Source organism: Sarcophilus harrisii, chromosome 1, assembly GCF_902635505.1.
Source record: "Sarcophilus harrisii chromosome 1, mSarHar1.11, whole genome shotgun sequence".
Taxonomy (NCBI): Eukaryota; Metazoa; Chordata; class Mammalia; order Dasyuromorphia; family Dasyuridae; genus Sarcophilus; species Sarcophilus harrisii.
This window is the reverse complement of record NC_045426.1, coordinates 269,901,956-269,918,739: the sequence shown is the minus strand read 5'-3', so window position 1 is coordinate 269,918,739 and position 16,784 is coordinate 269,901,956. Positions and strand designations below refer to the sequence as shown.

Here is a 16,784-nt window from a genome sequence, read left to right as displayed (position 1 = left end):
CATACATAATACAGGTGTCCTACATCAATTCTCTTGGTGAATTCAAGGTACTTATAATTTAGCTGGGGAAACAAAACATAAAAACATGTAAATGCTAAATTCTGTGATACTGACTATTAAATAGAATAAGATACTTAGGAATGGGAGAGATCAGAATAGGCTGAAGCAGATTTAAGAAAGAAGCAGTATCTTAGATGGATCCTTTTAAAGGATCAGTAGAACTTAGAGATGAGAACAGAGGACATTTTGGGTAGAAGAACGCACAAAGGTCCAGAAGCCTAAAAATGCACATGTCACAAAGAAAAGTAAGGCCTTGAGAAATAGTAGAAAATGAGACTGAAGAAAAAAATGAAAAAACTTTAAAGCCAGACAAAGAATTTTTGGTCTTTACATGCAGTAGGAAGACACTAAACACTGAATTCTCCAGAACAGGGAGAGATATTATGAATAAAATTGGCCTAATGGAATGATACATTATGGATTAGAGGGGAGAGTGGGAGCCTACAAAGCAGTTAGAAAGCCATCAAAGTAATACAGCTAAGAACTGATACAAGAATCCGGACTTGGGCAGTAATAATGAATAAGAAAAATGTGAATCAATAATATTTCAAAAGAAGTGATAACAAGAATTGGTCAAGACCGGCATGATATTGTATATAAAGGACAATGGGAAAGCAAGATAACACTGAGGTTTCTTTCTAGTCTTGGTAGATTGGAAGAACAGCAAAAATGAATAAAAAGGAGAACCAGTTCAATCTGCAAAATTGTTAATTTGAAATGATAATGAGATGGTTAATAAAAGCACTATAGAAATTCATTAATTTTGATTTCTGACTATATATTACAGTATTAAATTATACCAAAGAACAATATGTCTATTTGGGGGATGACAACTGGAGGTCTATTCTTTTCCTTAATAATTTTGAAGTTTGAAGGTAATCTCAGCAATCAACATAGAGGTTAAAAACATTGTTGCTGAAAGGTAAAGCAAACTATTTGTTTTTCAATAAAAATTGGCAAAAAAATAAAAAAAGTTTACATAGAGATACAAGTAGAAGAAAACATTGTTACATAGTTTGCACTTACTTAGTGCTGCCATTCAGGCATGCTTTCTGCATTGCATCAACAGTGTATCGAAGAAATTCATGGGCATCTTCCTGGTTTCCAAAACGGAAGTGTTTAGCTATACCTATGGAATTAAAATAAAGACAAGTTTTTCTAATCACATATTATTTTCTCAAAGATCCTGTGAGAATGCTTTGATTTAATAACATGTGAATAATTCTTTTATGAAGTAATGCTAATAACAAAATCAATGAGTATTTATTAAGCAACTACTATGCAACTGCTATGTGTCAATGAAAAAATTTAAATAATCATGGATTTATCATTCTATTAGGAGAAACATGTACATTTAAATAAATATAAATAAAGTACGTAAATTAAACACAGGGAAATTTTGGGAAGGGGAAGTAGAAAGTAAAAAGCTGGGAGGATGAAAAAGGCCTCTTCTAAAGAAGTTCACTTGAGCTGACCTTCAAACAAAGCTAGGGACTTCTATGAGGTAAGAAGGCAGAACATTATTCCAGATATAGGAGAAAGCTTATACAAAAACAGAGATATAGAATGTTGGTTCTAAGTTGTCCAGTTTGGCTGGAACATCGAATACATAAAGGGAATAATGTACAATATGCCACGAAAGACAGGCTGAAGCCAGATTGTGAAGACTTTAAAATGCCAGTGAATCTATGTTTTGTACTAGAGGTAAAAGGGAACTAGTAGAAGTTCATGAGTAAGTAGAAGAATGACATCATCCTTGTACCTAAAGTATATATAAGAGAGAGACCTGAGATTGGCAGATTACTGAAACAAGAAGCTATTTCAATAGTATAGGAAGGAGGTTATAAGGACCCAAACCATGAAGGTGATTGTGTGAATGGAAAGAAGAAATTGCATTATGCCAGATGTGTTGTGAAGAAAGAAAAGACAAGACTTAAAAATTGACAGGAGATGAATGAAAGTGAAGGAAAAATAATCATTCTGAGTTATAGAAAGAATAGTGTTGTGGGGCAGCTAGGTGGCACAGTGGCTAGAGCATCAGCCCTGAAGTCAGGAGGGCCCGAGTTCAAATCTGGTCTCAGACACTTAACACGTCTTAGGTGCCCATGTCTGGGCAAGTCACTTAGCCCCAAATGACTCAGCAAAAAAAAAGAAAAAAACAAAAACAAAAAAAAAGAACGGTGGTGTCCTTGAAAGAAACAGAGATATCAGGGGAAAAGAGAGATAATGGATTGTTTTGGATAACGCGTATGAGACGCTCAAGGAACATCCAATTCCAAAAGATCACTGGTGATGGTGAGATGATGAGGACTGATGCTCAAAAAAACAACTAGGATTATATATATATATATGAATAATTGTGGGAATTGTCTGAAGAGATGATAAGTGAACTCAAAGAAGCTGGTGAGATCACTGAGAAAGAGGGTATAAAAAGAAAAATATAAAAGGGCCTAGGACAGAGTCTTATGGTACACTCATAGGAAACATTATACAGATGAGAATCCAACTAAAAGGACCAAGAAGGAATAGACAGATATAGGTAGGAGAGAAAGAAGTGTCACAAAAAATCCAGAGAGAGAGAAAAAAAGTAGTCAAAGGGGTTAAATGCTACAAAGAAGTCAAAAAAAAAAAAAAAACAAAAAAAAACAGGACTAAGAAAAGGTTACTGACTTGGCTATTAAGAGGCCATTATTGAGATTGGAAGCCAGTCTGTAAAGATATGGTAAGTGAAAGGACAAGAACAGACTGCAGAGAATATACATAGGTTTTCTAGAAGTTTGGCTATGAAAGTGGCTGAGTGATGATATTGAGGATGATAGCTTGAAGGAATAGTATGGTCAATTGAAGAGGTATTTTTTTTAGGAATGAAGGAGATCTGGGCATATTTTGAAAGCAATTGGGTTTTTAGGCAACATCAACATACATTATAAAGTCTCCCTAGAAAAGGGGCAGGCATTTGAGTGTAGAAAAGACTGTGAACTACACACTGGATTCCTTGGCTGGAAAGGAGATAGAAAATAGAGACAGAATAAAAATTAGAGCAAAGGTAAGGCTGTAGGGGGGGCAATCTGCTAAAAAAAAAGCTGGAAGGCCTAAGATCAAGTGTGTTAATCTGAAATAAAGAAGAAGAGAATGACATTGGATTATGTTAAGGACTTTTTAGATATTTACCAGGAGAAATGAGGGATCTCATAGTGATTTCACTTTTATCAGTAAAATAGGACGTCAGGTCTTATGCTGAGGAATGGTCAGACTAAGATTAGATAACAAGCTTGTAGTAAAACCAGTCAGTATGACTATATAATTTCCTCTGGCACTGTTCAATAGCACAAGAACTGAAAGGAGGCAGGTGGTGATAACAGAAGAAAATGGAAAGGAATTGAGAAAGTATGAAGTTGAAATGGTAATTCCAGGGTCAAGTGGAAAAGTGTAAGCAGAACAAGACTGTTGGCTTAGAAAAACACTTAAGAGTAGATTAGAGTTCATGATGAGAAAAAAAGCATAGATTTGGAAGGAGTAAAATACAGGGAGAAATGAAGTAAAAAGAGGTTATGATCACAAAAAAAGAATATTTATGGATGACAGATTAAGATTAACAGTGGAACATCCTTGTGTGTGACTAAATTGAAATCATGGGAAGTAAGTACTGTGCTGAAACATGAGGCCAGAATATTGAAGGGATCTTCATTAAATAATGGAAAGGATTAGTGTGTCAGAAGATGGCTATGAGCTATACACGGAACTTCTTGAGAGAGGAAGGAAAATGACTGGCAGCTACAACTTCTAAAACTGTCACAACGACTGTAATGATAAATAAATCAACTAGCCAATAAATATCAAAATAACATTTTAAGACTAGGTCCCAGGCAACTTACGTCGAAGATCATTGATAACTGGCATTGGTTTGATGACATTACCAGGATTATTGAGTGCCTGTGTAATATGGGCCTGCATGGTACACATCATACAGAATCCTTGCTCATGGCCTGAAAGATCATAGAAATACTGAAATTAACAAAATTATGATAAATACCAAGAATGACTTGAAACAAAACAAAAAACCAAAAAACTTTCCCCCACATTATAATTTATCCTAATTATTAATATTTTCTGCTCTTTTATATGGAAATAACAGCAGATTTCCAAAGTGGCTAAAGGAGAAAGCTATAAAATGTAGTTATAAGAATCTAATCGGTTTTATTTTGGATAAAGGAAGATTTTTAATTTAATTATAATTTCTCCTAAGGCAATGCATCACTATATGAAGAGTACTGAATTTTGAGCTAGAGGATTTAAGTTTAAATTCTTATGGGGCAGCTAGGTGGCGCAGTGGATAGAGTACCAGCCCTAAAGTGAGGAGGACCCCGAGTTCAAATTTGACTTCAGACACTTAACACTTCCTAGCTGTGTGACCCTGGGGGCAAGTCACTTAATATGAATTGCCTCAGCAAAAAAAAAAAAAAAAAAGAAAAAGAGAAAAGTCACTTTCTTATGAGGATACATCAAGTATGATACAATAAAGTATTAGATTTGTAAACCTAGATGCAAATCTCACCTCAGACACATGATCTGGGCCTACAGGCAAGTTACTTAATACTCTGGGCTTCAGGTTTTTTTAAGTTGTAAAATCAGAAGTTCAATTTCCTCATCTATAATAGCTGACATTTAAAATGAAGGTTCTGGGTTAGATGATGTCCAAAACATCTTTCCTTTCAGTTCCTACTATCTATATAATCCTATCATTCCTATTGGACAAGTTCTATTGAAAAGTTTCCATTCTTACACTACTTTCAATAAGAACAGAAATAGCCATAAAAATATCAATGAAGAATTATTACCTACAGTAGAGAGAAGATGAAAGCTAAAGAGAGACTTGCTAGTAACTTCATCACCTACTCCTTGATTAATAACAAGGAATATATACTAGAAAAAAATCATTATCAAAAAGAAAATTCTACTCTGGAGAAATGATATCATGATTGAGCATTTTCAAGTGGGGGAAAAAACCATATGGCTGGTCTTGTTATTAGGGAAGACCAAAAGAGAGTCTGCATTCTCCATTAGTATTCTTAAAATGTCACAAGGCTGAAAGATCCTAATACACTAGGTGGACTCCTTATTTTAGATTCATGGATACACAGACAAGAGTCACACAGAATAAGCAGGCACAGATGGCTTTATAATCCATACTGTTGCATGGTAGATCATTAATATATAGTTAATATCAAACAATAAAAACATGAGAATGAGTTTAGGCCACACATAAGATAAATTTACAGGGATAAAGAACTTTAGAAAATATGTTTAACAGACAGAATAAGAAAACATAAATATATTCAAATTTTAGTAATAAATTCTTTACCTATTATTCTGCCACTGAGTATCTATTAATACTACCAGGATAATGTAATTCAAGAGAGTATAGGTCTATTTCCACTTAATACTGATCTAAGAAAGCATATAAACTATTATTCTTGATCTAGAGGCTACAGGTTTACATGAGCCAAGGAGAAGATAGAGAAGAGGGAAGGTAAATAAAGAGGGAGAAAGAAGGGGAAAAGGGGAGAGAAGGCAGAGTGAGAGAAGGCAAAGTAGGGAAGGAAAAGGTTCAAATTAGTCTCCTCTTAACAAAAGAACTTAAGGGAAGATTTCTCTCTTCCACTACTTTAGAGGACGCAATCATATATGAATTATTTCCCCTCCCCCCCCCTTTTAATAAGGCTGAGAAAACAGGTTATATTTTGGTACAGTGGCAAAGCACTGGTTCTGGAATCAGACAATGGAATTCAAATCCTGCCTTCTGATATTTGCTATTGTGTAACCCTGGACATGTTACCTTCCTCATTCTGCAGTTTCTTCATCTGAAATATAATGGGGTTGTAATGGATGTACTGAGACCAGTTCTATAGCTATGATTCCATGATCCTTGTCCCTTGTTGTTTGTGTCATACACTGTTATTTGTTAGCAAGGTAAAAAAAAAAAAAATGCCAACTTGGAAAATGCCAAATGGTCATTAAACATATTATTTTCAAATACACTTCAGACTGAACTAGATGCAAAAGACTTTTTGAACTGTTGGATCTCAAATGTTATACACCAAAAGCCCTCTCCTTATATTTCAGACTCATAAGAATCCAAATCACTACACAGTAGTATTTCTTTTGATGCTATTGTTAACATAGTAAGGGTTTGACAAATTCTTGTTGACTGTTCAGTCTGACCTTCACAAAATAAAAAGAAATAAAAGTACACACAAAAGCAATAAAAACATATATCACCAAAGAAAAACTTACATATTTTGGAGTGTTCATGAGATAACATATAGTTGGCAAGAGGTGGCGTATATGTTAAACACTGCAGTGCAGCATTGACAAAACACGTATTGCCCAGATTCTGGAGCCCAGCTCCAACTCTATGAGATTGTTGCCACTTTAGGCAAATTTTTTCGGCTGGAAAAAGGACCTTCTGAGGAGGTGCAATGCCATCACCTGTAGCTATTAAAAACAAAAACAGACCATATTTCAAAATATTACCTTTGAAAAAAGGTTTTGATCTTTTTAAAAAATATTTTATTAGTTATACTATTATGTATTACATTAACTGATAATCATCTCTTTAAATTATATTCTCAGAATAATCCATGCTCTATAGACATTTTTCAAACTTTGGAAACATTTGTACATTTCTGGAAATCAAGTATTAACAGAAAAATAATTTTTAGAGAAAGTCAGAAGAAGTGAAAAACTGCCTATTTCCTATATTTAAATAAGTACCATCAAAGCCTTTACACATCAGTGTGTTTCACCAAAAATCTTAATATTAGTTTAAATGGAACATTTAAATGTAACAATAATAAGTTTATAGTAGTGGTACACCAGAACACTAGACTAATTCTGTAGGTGAAACAAATTACTGTCATTAACAAAATATTTTAAAAACAATCTGAGATATGAAGCTAGAAATGCTACCTTAACAACTTTTAATCAGTACTTTACTCAGTACCTTCTCCATTTTAGCATCTTAAACAGTCTTATTAAGTCTCTAAATCTTCTGAGTAATTTATATATTTTTTAAGTTTTGAAAGTTTTTTTTTTTAAGATTTTATGTTGTTTATGATAGGCAACATAATGCAGTAGTTAGGTAGCTTTGAAGCCAGAAAAATCTAAGTTCAAATATAGCCTGAAAACACATAATGGCCCTAGGCAAGTCACCTCTCAATGCTCTTGGCAACTCTTTAAATCTGCTGACCTGCACTGGTAGAGGAAATTTCCTAACCTTGGAGTTCCCTCTCCCAATGCACGCTAAAGTCCCTATTCTTATGTTGCTTTTTTGTTTTGTTTTAAATGTGAAATTGATTAAAATCAGATTGATATATTCTTGCTAAGAAAAGATACCATACCACAGAAAGGCAAAAATGTTGGATAAAAGGAATTACTTTTAGGTTGGTAGGTAGCACAATAGATGGAACCCTGGGCTTAGAGTCAGAGAGACCCAAGTTAATATCTGATCTTGGATAGTACTAGTTGTATGATCCTGGGCATCATACAACTGTCTCAGTTTCTTCAAATGTAAAATGGGGATAATAACAGCACCTACGTTCTAGGATTATTGTGAGGCTCAAATGAGATATTTGCAAAGTGCTTAAGCATGGTGCCTAGAACATAGTAGGTATTTAATAAATGTTTTGTACCTATTACCTGAAAGATCTTAGAAATTTTTTTAATAGCCTTTTATTTACAGCATTGACAATTGCCAAACCTCTTGTTCCAATTTTTCCCCTCCTTCCTCCCATCCCCTCCCCCAGATGGCAGGATGACCAGTAGATGTTAAATATATAAAAATATAAATTAGATACACAATAAGTATGCATGACCAAACCATTATTTTGCTGTACAAAAAGAATCGGACTCTGAAATGTTGTACAATTAGCCTGTGAAGGAAATTAAAAATGCAGGTGGGCAAAAATATAGGGATTGGGAATTCAATGTAATGGTTTTTAGTCATCTCCCAGAGTTCTTTCACTGGGCATAGCTGGTTCAGTTCATTACTGCTCCATTGGAACTGATTTGGTTCATCTCATTGCTGAGGATGGCCTGGTCCATCAGAATTGATCATCATATAGTATTGTTGTTGAAGTATATAATGATCTCCTGGTCCTGCTCATTTCACTTAGCATCAGTTCGTGTAAGTCTCTCCAGGCCTTTCTGAAATCATCCTGTTGGTCATTTCTTACCAAACAATAATATTCCATAATATTCATATACCACAATTTATTCAACCATTTTCCAATTGATGGGTATCTACTCAGTTTCCAGTTTCTGGCCACTACAAAGAGGGCTGCCACAAACATTCCATGCACATACAGGTCCCTTTCCCTTCTTTATGATCTTTTTGGGATATAAGCCCAGTAGTAACACTGCTGGATCAAAGGGTATGCACAGTTTGATAACTTTTTGAGCATGATCTTAGAAATCTTAAGAAAAATTAGAAATAGGCAATTTAAACACATTCTGTGGATTTTAGAAAGGGACTTGGTATCAGAAATTTTCAATAGTCAGGAATAGGCAGAAGGGTCTTTGAAAAGCTGAATGATTAGAGTAAGTGAAGGGGAAGGACACTGGATAAAATCATTGCAACTGTGGAAGAGCAGGCATAAAAAGAGATATTAAAGAGATTGGCTCCAACAGGTATCAGCTTATAAAGAAGAAGTGGTTATATTTTGTCTGTTATCACAGAAACCACAGCTAGACAACCTGGGTCATGTTTTATTTTGTTAGGGGCTGTTGTTGTTCAGAAAGACACAGAAGCAAGTCACTGACAGAAGCATCTTAATTGGTTCATTTCTTAAGACATAGACATAATACTTATCAGATTCACAAGGATTTCAGGATATTTATCTTCATTAGAACTAGATAATGGAACATATGCTACCTATGTGTTAAATACAATAATCTTCATATTTGTTTTAACTTTCTCTGAATTGTTACCGTCATTGATAATAAATCATAATTACTTCAATTTCACAACTGTACTATATCTGAACTATAAATCTACAGAGTATTTTATCAGGGGGTCCACTTTTAGTAAAAAAAAAAAAAAAAAATTATGAAATGCCGGTCCTCAGGGGATCCCAGAGTCAAACATAAAGTTAATAAATTATCTTTCATGAAAGAACAAGACACTGTTGTATTTTGTAATAATTGTCAGAATTTAAGAGAGTAATCAAAGTTACTCTTTGATTGGCCTATGCTTCAAGGATAAAAACTAAAAAATAGTAATTAATATGGCAAGTATACTTTTCATGTGTTTATCAAATCTAAAAATATAGAATATCTAACAGGGAGGCAATGTGACATAATGGATAAAGAATCAGCTTCAGAACCAAGAATACATGGATTTGTGTCCTGACTGTGACATATAACTGTATATTGCATAGCTCCTCACTTAACATCTCAGGGGCCTAGATAGCTCTCCAACAGAGGTTCTTAATCTGGATCTGCTAACTTCATTAAAAAAAATATTTTGATAACTATTTCAATATAATTGGCTTCCTAAGTAACCTTATGCATTTTATTTTATTCTTTCTAAAACAGTACTATGAGAAGAGGTCTATACTTTTTACCATATGAAAAAAGGGGTGAATGACCAAAAAAAGGTTAAAAAGTCCTGTTCTAAGACTTTAAGTTGAAGAGAAGATGTCAACTTGTATTGGTAAAGGAAATCTTCTCACCAGGAAGTCTTATCAATGAAATCACAGCTCTAATCTATATATATATATATATATATATATATATATATATATATATAGACACACACACACACATAATATGTATGCTTGAACTTATTTCTCCAGTGGTATTGTACATGTCAATAATATGTATACATATAACTTTCTTTAAAAAATTTATATTTGAGAATATATATTGATCATTTAATTTATGCCAATAATTAATACTCATAAGTCAACCATAGGGGAAGGCTCTGCTGAAATAAAGAACATGCTACAATAATTAATGATGCCCTAATTGTTCTTTCTCTATCTCCTTTAATGAATATTTGTAGATAAATTCACTTTCATAAATGGCCAAAAATGTTCTGGTCTATCAGGGTTGGCTTAAAGCTGAAACTAACTATTAACCCTTTTTTCTATTATAGACTCCTTTAGCAATCTTGTGAAACCTACAGAGCCCTTTTCAGAAGTGTTTTCAAATGCCTACATTAAAATAGCTATATTATAATGAATTATGGTCATCAAAATATTGTTTTGAAAAATTTAAGGATTACATGTTAAGAAGCTTTGATGAAGAGCCATTTAAAAACAAACCATAAATTTCAGCATATTTTTTTAAAAAGTATTTTGAAGGTAATACAAACAGTAAGTTATGTATAAAAATCTTTCCAAGTAATAATTATTGCCTTTCTCTTCATTTCAAAGTTATCTGATGATCAAATTACCAAAATCTGCATTGGACTTCTAACAAGTTTGATGTTTTGTTTAGGCTGTTCAACTCATTTATTCTGATATCTGCAATGCTATCAAATCTCTCTCAAAGCATTTTAACTTCACGCTAGATTAAGTGGTTTTTTTGAATTTGGTCAACACTGATCTGACTACTGGAAGGCAGGCAAGAGAAGAAACAGACAGAGTTTAAATGAACACCTAGGATTAAGAAAGCAACTATCAAATTTATTGATAATATCACTTGTCTCATTAAAATTCTCAATTAAGTCAATTTTACCCTTCCAAGAATTAGAAATAAAACCCCCCAAAACCAAAAAATAACATTAAAAATATTGTCACCATAATTCAAAATAGTTACTGATCAATTGAATATACATCACAAAATAAGGAGACTTTTGGTGAATTAAAGATCCAAAACACTATGCCACAAAACTTAAAGCTATATATCAGATGGGATTTTTTTGGTTGCATTTTTCTCTTCAAAGAAGAAAAATGAATACTCACATTGATCCTTCTGTGCTGATGGCTTTGGTTTGTCGGAAATAGATGAATTAGAATAAATTGCAGCACCAGGTACTGGTCCTAAAGAAATTTTGTGTTTGGGGATGTCTGTCAAAGAAGATACAGCTCCCCAACTTGCAGAGCCTGAGTCCATGTCTCCGAGTGAAGGTGCCACAGAGCTGCCAGGTTGATTCTGACAAGCTGATGGGTTGGAAGATTCAGATACTTTGTCAACTATAGTCATTGTTCACCTCTGGAAAAATATAAAGTTGGAAATGCTATTCATAAGTAGATAGGAAGGGTAAAGAGTCATTTGTTCTATCATTGAACTATTCTGGTTTTCTAAACTCTCCTATCCATTGGTAAATAAACATTTTCAAATTAAATCATTAAAATTTCTAAGCATGTTTAATCTTATTTCACAATAATTCTTTTCTTGGAATATCTATCAACTTTTAAAAATGCCATACTTGAGAACACTTCAATTAATTTTTAAATACTCCTAAAATATTAGAGGAATGTGTAAAATTCCAAATTGGATTCCAATATTTACTTGCCTATCTAGTTCCTCCCCCCAAAAAAGATCAGATTTTTCCATTTAATAAGCATTTCAATTTTGCACCCCTTCCTGCCAAAATGCAAGTGTAGCTTTTTTCAGTACTTGAATGAATCTGTAAATTCAGTTTAATTTTTAATGTGTGACTCCCTCCAACAAGGAAGATAGCAACTTACCTAGCCTGTCATTCTGTGAAGCTCTTGTCCAAGTCATCCCTTAATATCACCTGAAGACTACTAGTTCAGCACCCATGAACTGTCATATCCTGCACTCTTACTATACAAGCAACCCATCTATATTTTTCTATCACACACAGTTTTGGTGATGTACACTTTATTGCTGTTAATATGCTATAGCACACTACATTGTCTTTTTTCCATTGCCCTTTGGATTATCTGAAATCTTGATTTTTTTGGATGATTATAGTATTCCATAATTTGCAATCACTGGAACAATAGTGGTGTTTAAAAAGTATTTTTGTTTCAGAAGTGTGAGGTCACTGAAAAGTACTAACATTAGCTAAATGCAATCCAGACCATTTTCTACTTCCTATTAATCTAGACTCAGATCATAATCCACTTGCAGTGTCTGTCCCAGATATAGGTACTGATGAACCAACTCAATTGGCCATCTATCCAACTGCATTTCATAGTGTGCACATCAGGCATTATTTATCTACTTTAGTTTTCCACTGTCAATTGTTAGACCAAACTCTTTTGAATGATTTGGATAATTCAGAAAGCTCTACAGTACTCAAGAACATCAATTAGCTCAATGTAATCCATAAATATGTGCACTATCTATTGGAGATTCTCCAATCTCACCTTTGGTTGAGTTATATCTCCCCTTGCTTTATTATGCCTTTCTTGCTACAAATAGTTAGGATTGACAGAACAAAATTGTCTCTGTCTTTGCACGTGTCAAGAAGTCTTGTATGATTGTACAAGATATCTGACTGGAAAAAGAGCTCCCAAAATTATATTTTATTCTACCAAGGCAAAATAGTCAACAAACAGCAACTGTGTGCCTAAAAAGATGCGATCAGCTGCAGGATATTATTTATGAAAAATATATAATTATTATAAAATGCCTACTGTTTTCTTATATTTTCAAGATGTGCTCAATAAATATGTAATTTTTCTCATACATACTTTGTAAGATGAAAATGTTGGCAGATAGGTTATCAACATCCTATTGAATATCTTTTCCAAATCTTAACTTTTTTCCCCTTCAGGTAGCCTAAAGACATGATTCTTCAACACCCTCAAAACTGAGTCCCTTCCATCAGGGACTTTTCAGCACATTTGGCCTACTCTAGCTAATCTTTCCATCTTTTTTATTTTTTAGTGGCAATTTTTTTTTAATCTCATAAGAATCTAGTTCATGGTTTTGAGTTTGATCTCAATGGAAAGAAGATGAGTGTACAAGCACATTGAGATGCCTTTACTTTTCATGAAACAATTCAAAACCAACTTTGTGAATTTTGACCTCAATGGAAAGAAATTAAGTGTATAAGCACAAAACAATTAAAAACCTACTTTATGAACTGGCTTATTTAAAAGAGAAGCCTTTACATATGACATTTTAGATGGAGTCTGAAGAAGAGCTTCAAATCTCATTTCTATAACTTATTAGCTACATTTTCAGAAATAGTGCTAAAACACTTTAATAAATGAAAGCTTTGCATTTAGTAGAAGAAGGAAATCCCTCACTCACCTAGATCTGACAACTTTATCTACCTGCATAACCTGAAAAATCTAAAAATTCAGAGCCGCAACCCTAAACTATGAATATCAAAAATAAAGTCTATGGCACATATTCTAAAGTTTACACATGCCATTATAACAGTGCCAAATGCCCTCAAAAGGTTTATCTTTTCTTGGTTGACAAATAATTTTAATAAACTCGGGTAATCAAGTTTTCAAATCTATTTCAAATAAATTAAAAGTATTAAATTAAAATAAAAAGAAGCTGAGAGAGGACAGCATACTAACAACACAAGAAAGAATAATGGGGTAGATTGACAGCAAGGGAAGTAGGGGGAAGAGTATAAGAAGCAAATCCAAAAGCTTAAACGGGGAAACAAGACAATTTTAGAAGTACTCAGGAATCAAATCTTAAATTCTCTCTCAAAACGGAATGATTCTAAAGAGAATGGAAAAGATCACTAAAGCACTTTTTTTTAAAGTGACCAAAAAAGGCAACTACCAAAACTCAACTGCTAGATTTCCTTAAAACTCTTTTCATGTTTATGAGAAGGGTCTACAAATGCACAGAAAGCATTCTTAATAAAAATTTGAAAAAAGAACAGGCAGGCTTTTATTTTTCAAAAATTTGAAAAAAGAACAGGCAGGCTTTTATTTTTCAAAAATTTGAAAAAAGAACAGGCAGGCTTTTATTTTTCATACTGGACCATCACACAACTGACTGAGAAAGCTGCAGAAAACAAAAATGTCTTGTATGTTTATTAAGAATTAACTTAGTCAGGTAAAGTAAATGAGGTTCTCCTCATACTTGTCATCTCTTACTCATGTGTCCACATTACGTGAACCTCCATGAGAGATAAGCTTAAAGGAATTACGTTGAACAATAATAACACTGAGTTATTAACATCAGGAGAAATATTGAACAGAAAGGTACAGTGCATTCGGTGAAAGTGTTGTTCAATACTATGGAAAATGTCTAAAATGACAAAGAATTTCTTATTGATTAGGTTGTCCAAATTTTCCTATTCGCGAATGCAACCTGTATGATGTCATTAAGCCCTACTTATAACTTAAACTTCAGTGAAATCCCCAGGAAGGCAAAAGAGATTGATTTAACCATTCACGCTGGAAAAACAGTGAAAAGAAAAACATTCATTGTCCAGATTGTGGACATGCAACTAGCCAATAAGCCTTTAACACACTATGCTGCAGTGTGAAATTTCTGGGCTGGATCGACCAGATGTATATGGGGAAACAGCATGGAGACAAGAGACTGGAAAACTCAATTCCAGCATAGACTCCTGCTTCCCAGGAATTTCAGGATCATACATTCTCAGGAACCTTCCATAGAGTAATGGAGTAGACACACATGGTAGTGGATATGGTGATTTTCTGTCCCAAATATGAGGCCTGATCTGCCTACCTTCCCCTCTGTATTCACTCTGAATGCTTGCAGGCAGCCTATAGGCTGCACTGGGCATGTATAAAATAGCTTTCTCTTGCATAACTGGGGAGGTCTTGAGATACTGGAATGCCTTTATTTTGGATATATAAAATACATGACAAGGCCAAGGATGAATATTGCAAAAACATATCATTTGTGAAATTACTTGAACGTCAAAGGTCTGGTCAATATTTTCTTGACAGTTCTAAGGAACCAGAGTTTACACTTTGCCAGCTCTACTGCATCTGTTCTTGTCTTCCCACTCCATTCAGCTTCTTTACACTTGATTCAGTTCTAATGTGCTGCCTTAGGTTTTTTTTCCCCCCTACAGGGAGTCTGTATGGAGTTTTCTCCTCTGATATTGGGGATGATGCTGGCAATACCCAATGATAACTGAGCAACCAAAAGTAATTTCTATTCAAAAACCTCTAAGGAATGAAATCAGAATTGGATCACTAACCCAAGGATACTGTCTCTTGTGGGTCTCTCTTTATAATACAAACTGTGATCTCATCAATATGGCTACTTTCTTCAGCAAAGCTGATTTATTCACTCCTTCCTTGAAAAGGGGTCCACTACTACCTACTTCACCTTTTTTCTAAGGATAATTTCTGAAAAATCTTCACTTCTCTGGTTTTCCAGCCTACCTGTGACTTTACCTCACTGGATGAGACTAAGTTTTCCTGGCTCCTCCCTTGCAGGCTACAGTGCTTCCCTCTCCATTCCCCCTCTCCTTTTCTAAAAAATAAAAATAAAAAATAAATAAATTGAATACCACCAACATTCAAGCACAAAAAGAGTAATTTATGTGAAACTGCAAACTTTGGTTATATTCAGTTTTTTCAACATTACAAAGTAAATTTAATAATTAGGGGGAAAAAAAGACAGCCTATCCTAACAACTTTCAATGTGTGTGTGTGTTTTGAGTCAGTGATACAGATGAACAATGATATGGGCCTAGAACTGAAAAGAAAGATCAAGCCAGATCATATTTAAGAAACTATGCAATGCTTTCAAGGATTGCAAACTGCTCAGCCTGCAAAAATCAAGGTTTTTCATTAATACTTTTCCTAGTAATGCTATATGGCTGGAAATGATAAAATTTCATAATATTGAAAGATTAAAATTACAAATAAACTAAAAGGCAGTAAAAAGATACCTAGTAGGAAAAAGGAGGTTGTAGCATATTATAAATGAGAAAATGCATTCAAAAGATGATGTAAAAGATAGTATTAGAAATAAGTATTAGTGGGAAAGGATGGGGGGTCATAGCAAAAAATGAGAGACAACAGATGGACAACTCAAATACATTAGTATCCTATGAAAATATTAAGGGTAATATTTACAATATCTTAGGTATAGGAAATCTAGTGGAAATCACAAATGTAGAGTTACAACCTATCTAGGGGCAACTAGGTGGAGCAGAGGATAAGGTACTACATCAGGAGTCAGGAAGACTCAAGTTCAAATCTGGCCTTCCATACTTACTAGTTGTGTAACCCTGGACAAGTCACTAAAGTCCTGTTTGCCTCAGTTTCCTCATCTATAAAATGAGCTGCAGAAATGGCAAACAACTCTTAGTATGCTTGCCAAGAACATGCCAAATAGGTTCACAAAAAGTTGAACAAAATTGACTAAACTGAATAACAACAAAAAGGGAATAGTCCATATACACATGCAAAAACATGAATCTATCAAAATAAGAACTCGAAAATAGAGCTAGTTGTTTCAGGCTATTTAGCAAAGAGTAAAATAGTATTTCATAGCTTCATAGCAGAATCAGGACTAAAAGTAGTAGGTAAAACAGATAGCTTCCAAGGGTGCAACACATATGGAAGGGGACTACACTTTTTAGTATTACTCTACACATTTCTGTGCTTAAAAAGAAAAAAAAAAAGGTCTACTTGCAATAGTATATAAGTATTTATTTTGTGATAAGTAAACTTACATGAATTACAGTGAAGGTTCAAAGTCTCTAGTGACCAGAAACGGGGATAAATTTGCCAAACTTTCTTTAAAACTCTTGAAAATATCAGTAGATAGAACACTGCAAT

General features: G+C 33.9%; 1 protein-coding gene across 6 annotated transcripts in view; it reads right to left on the bottom strand.

Annotated features, from left to right (window-relative positions):
• The window catches only part of USP42 (ubiquitin specific peptidase 42), a 71,732-nt gene that overhangs the window by 32,633 nt on the left and 22,315 nt on the right, over window positions 1-16,784 (bottom strand). For 5 of the 6 annotated variants that reach the window (XM_031941820.1, XM_031941809.1, XM_031941830.1 and 2 more), the window contains exons 2-5: window positions 11,028-11,277; window positions 6,355-6,555; window positions 3,936-4,046; window positions 1,087-1,189 (exon numbers count right to left, since the gene is read on the bottom strand). In XM_031941820.1, coding sequence (XP_031797680.1) covers window positions 1,087-1,189; window positions 3,936-4,046; window positions 6,355-6,555; window positions 11,028-11,268 — 656 coding nt within the window. In that variant the 5' untranslated portion in view covers window positions 11,269-11,277. Of the gene's footprint in view, window positions 1-1,086; window positions 1,190-3,935; window positions 4,047-6,354; window positions 6,556-11,027; window positions 11,278-15,377; window positions 16,231-16,784 lie in introns of those variants that run through there. The other variant, XM_031941817.1, reaches the window with a different exon arrangement.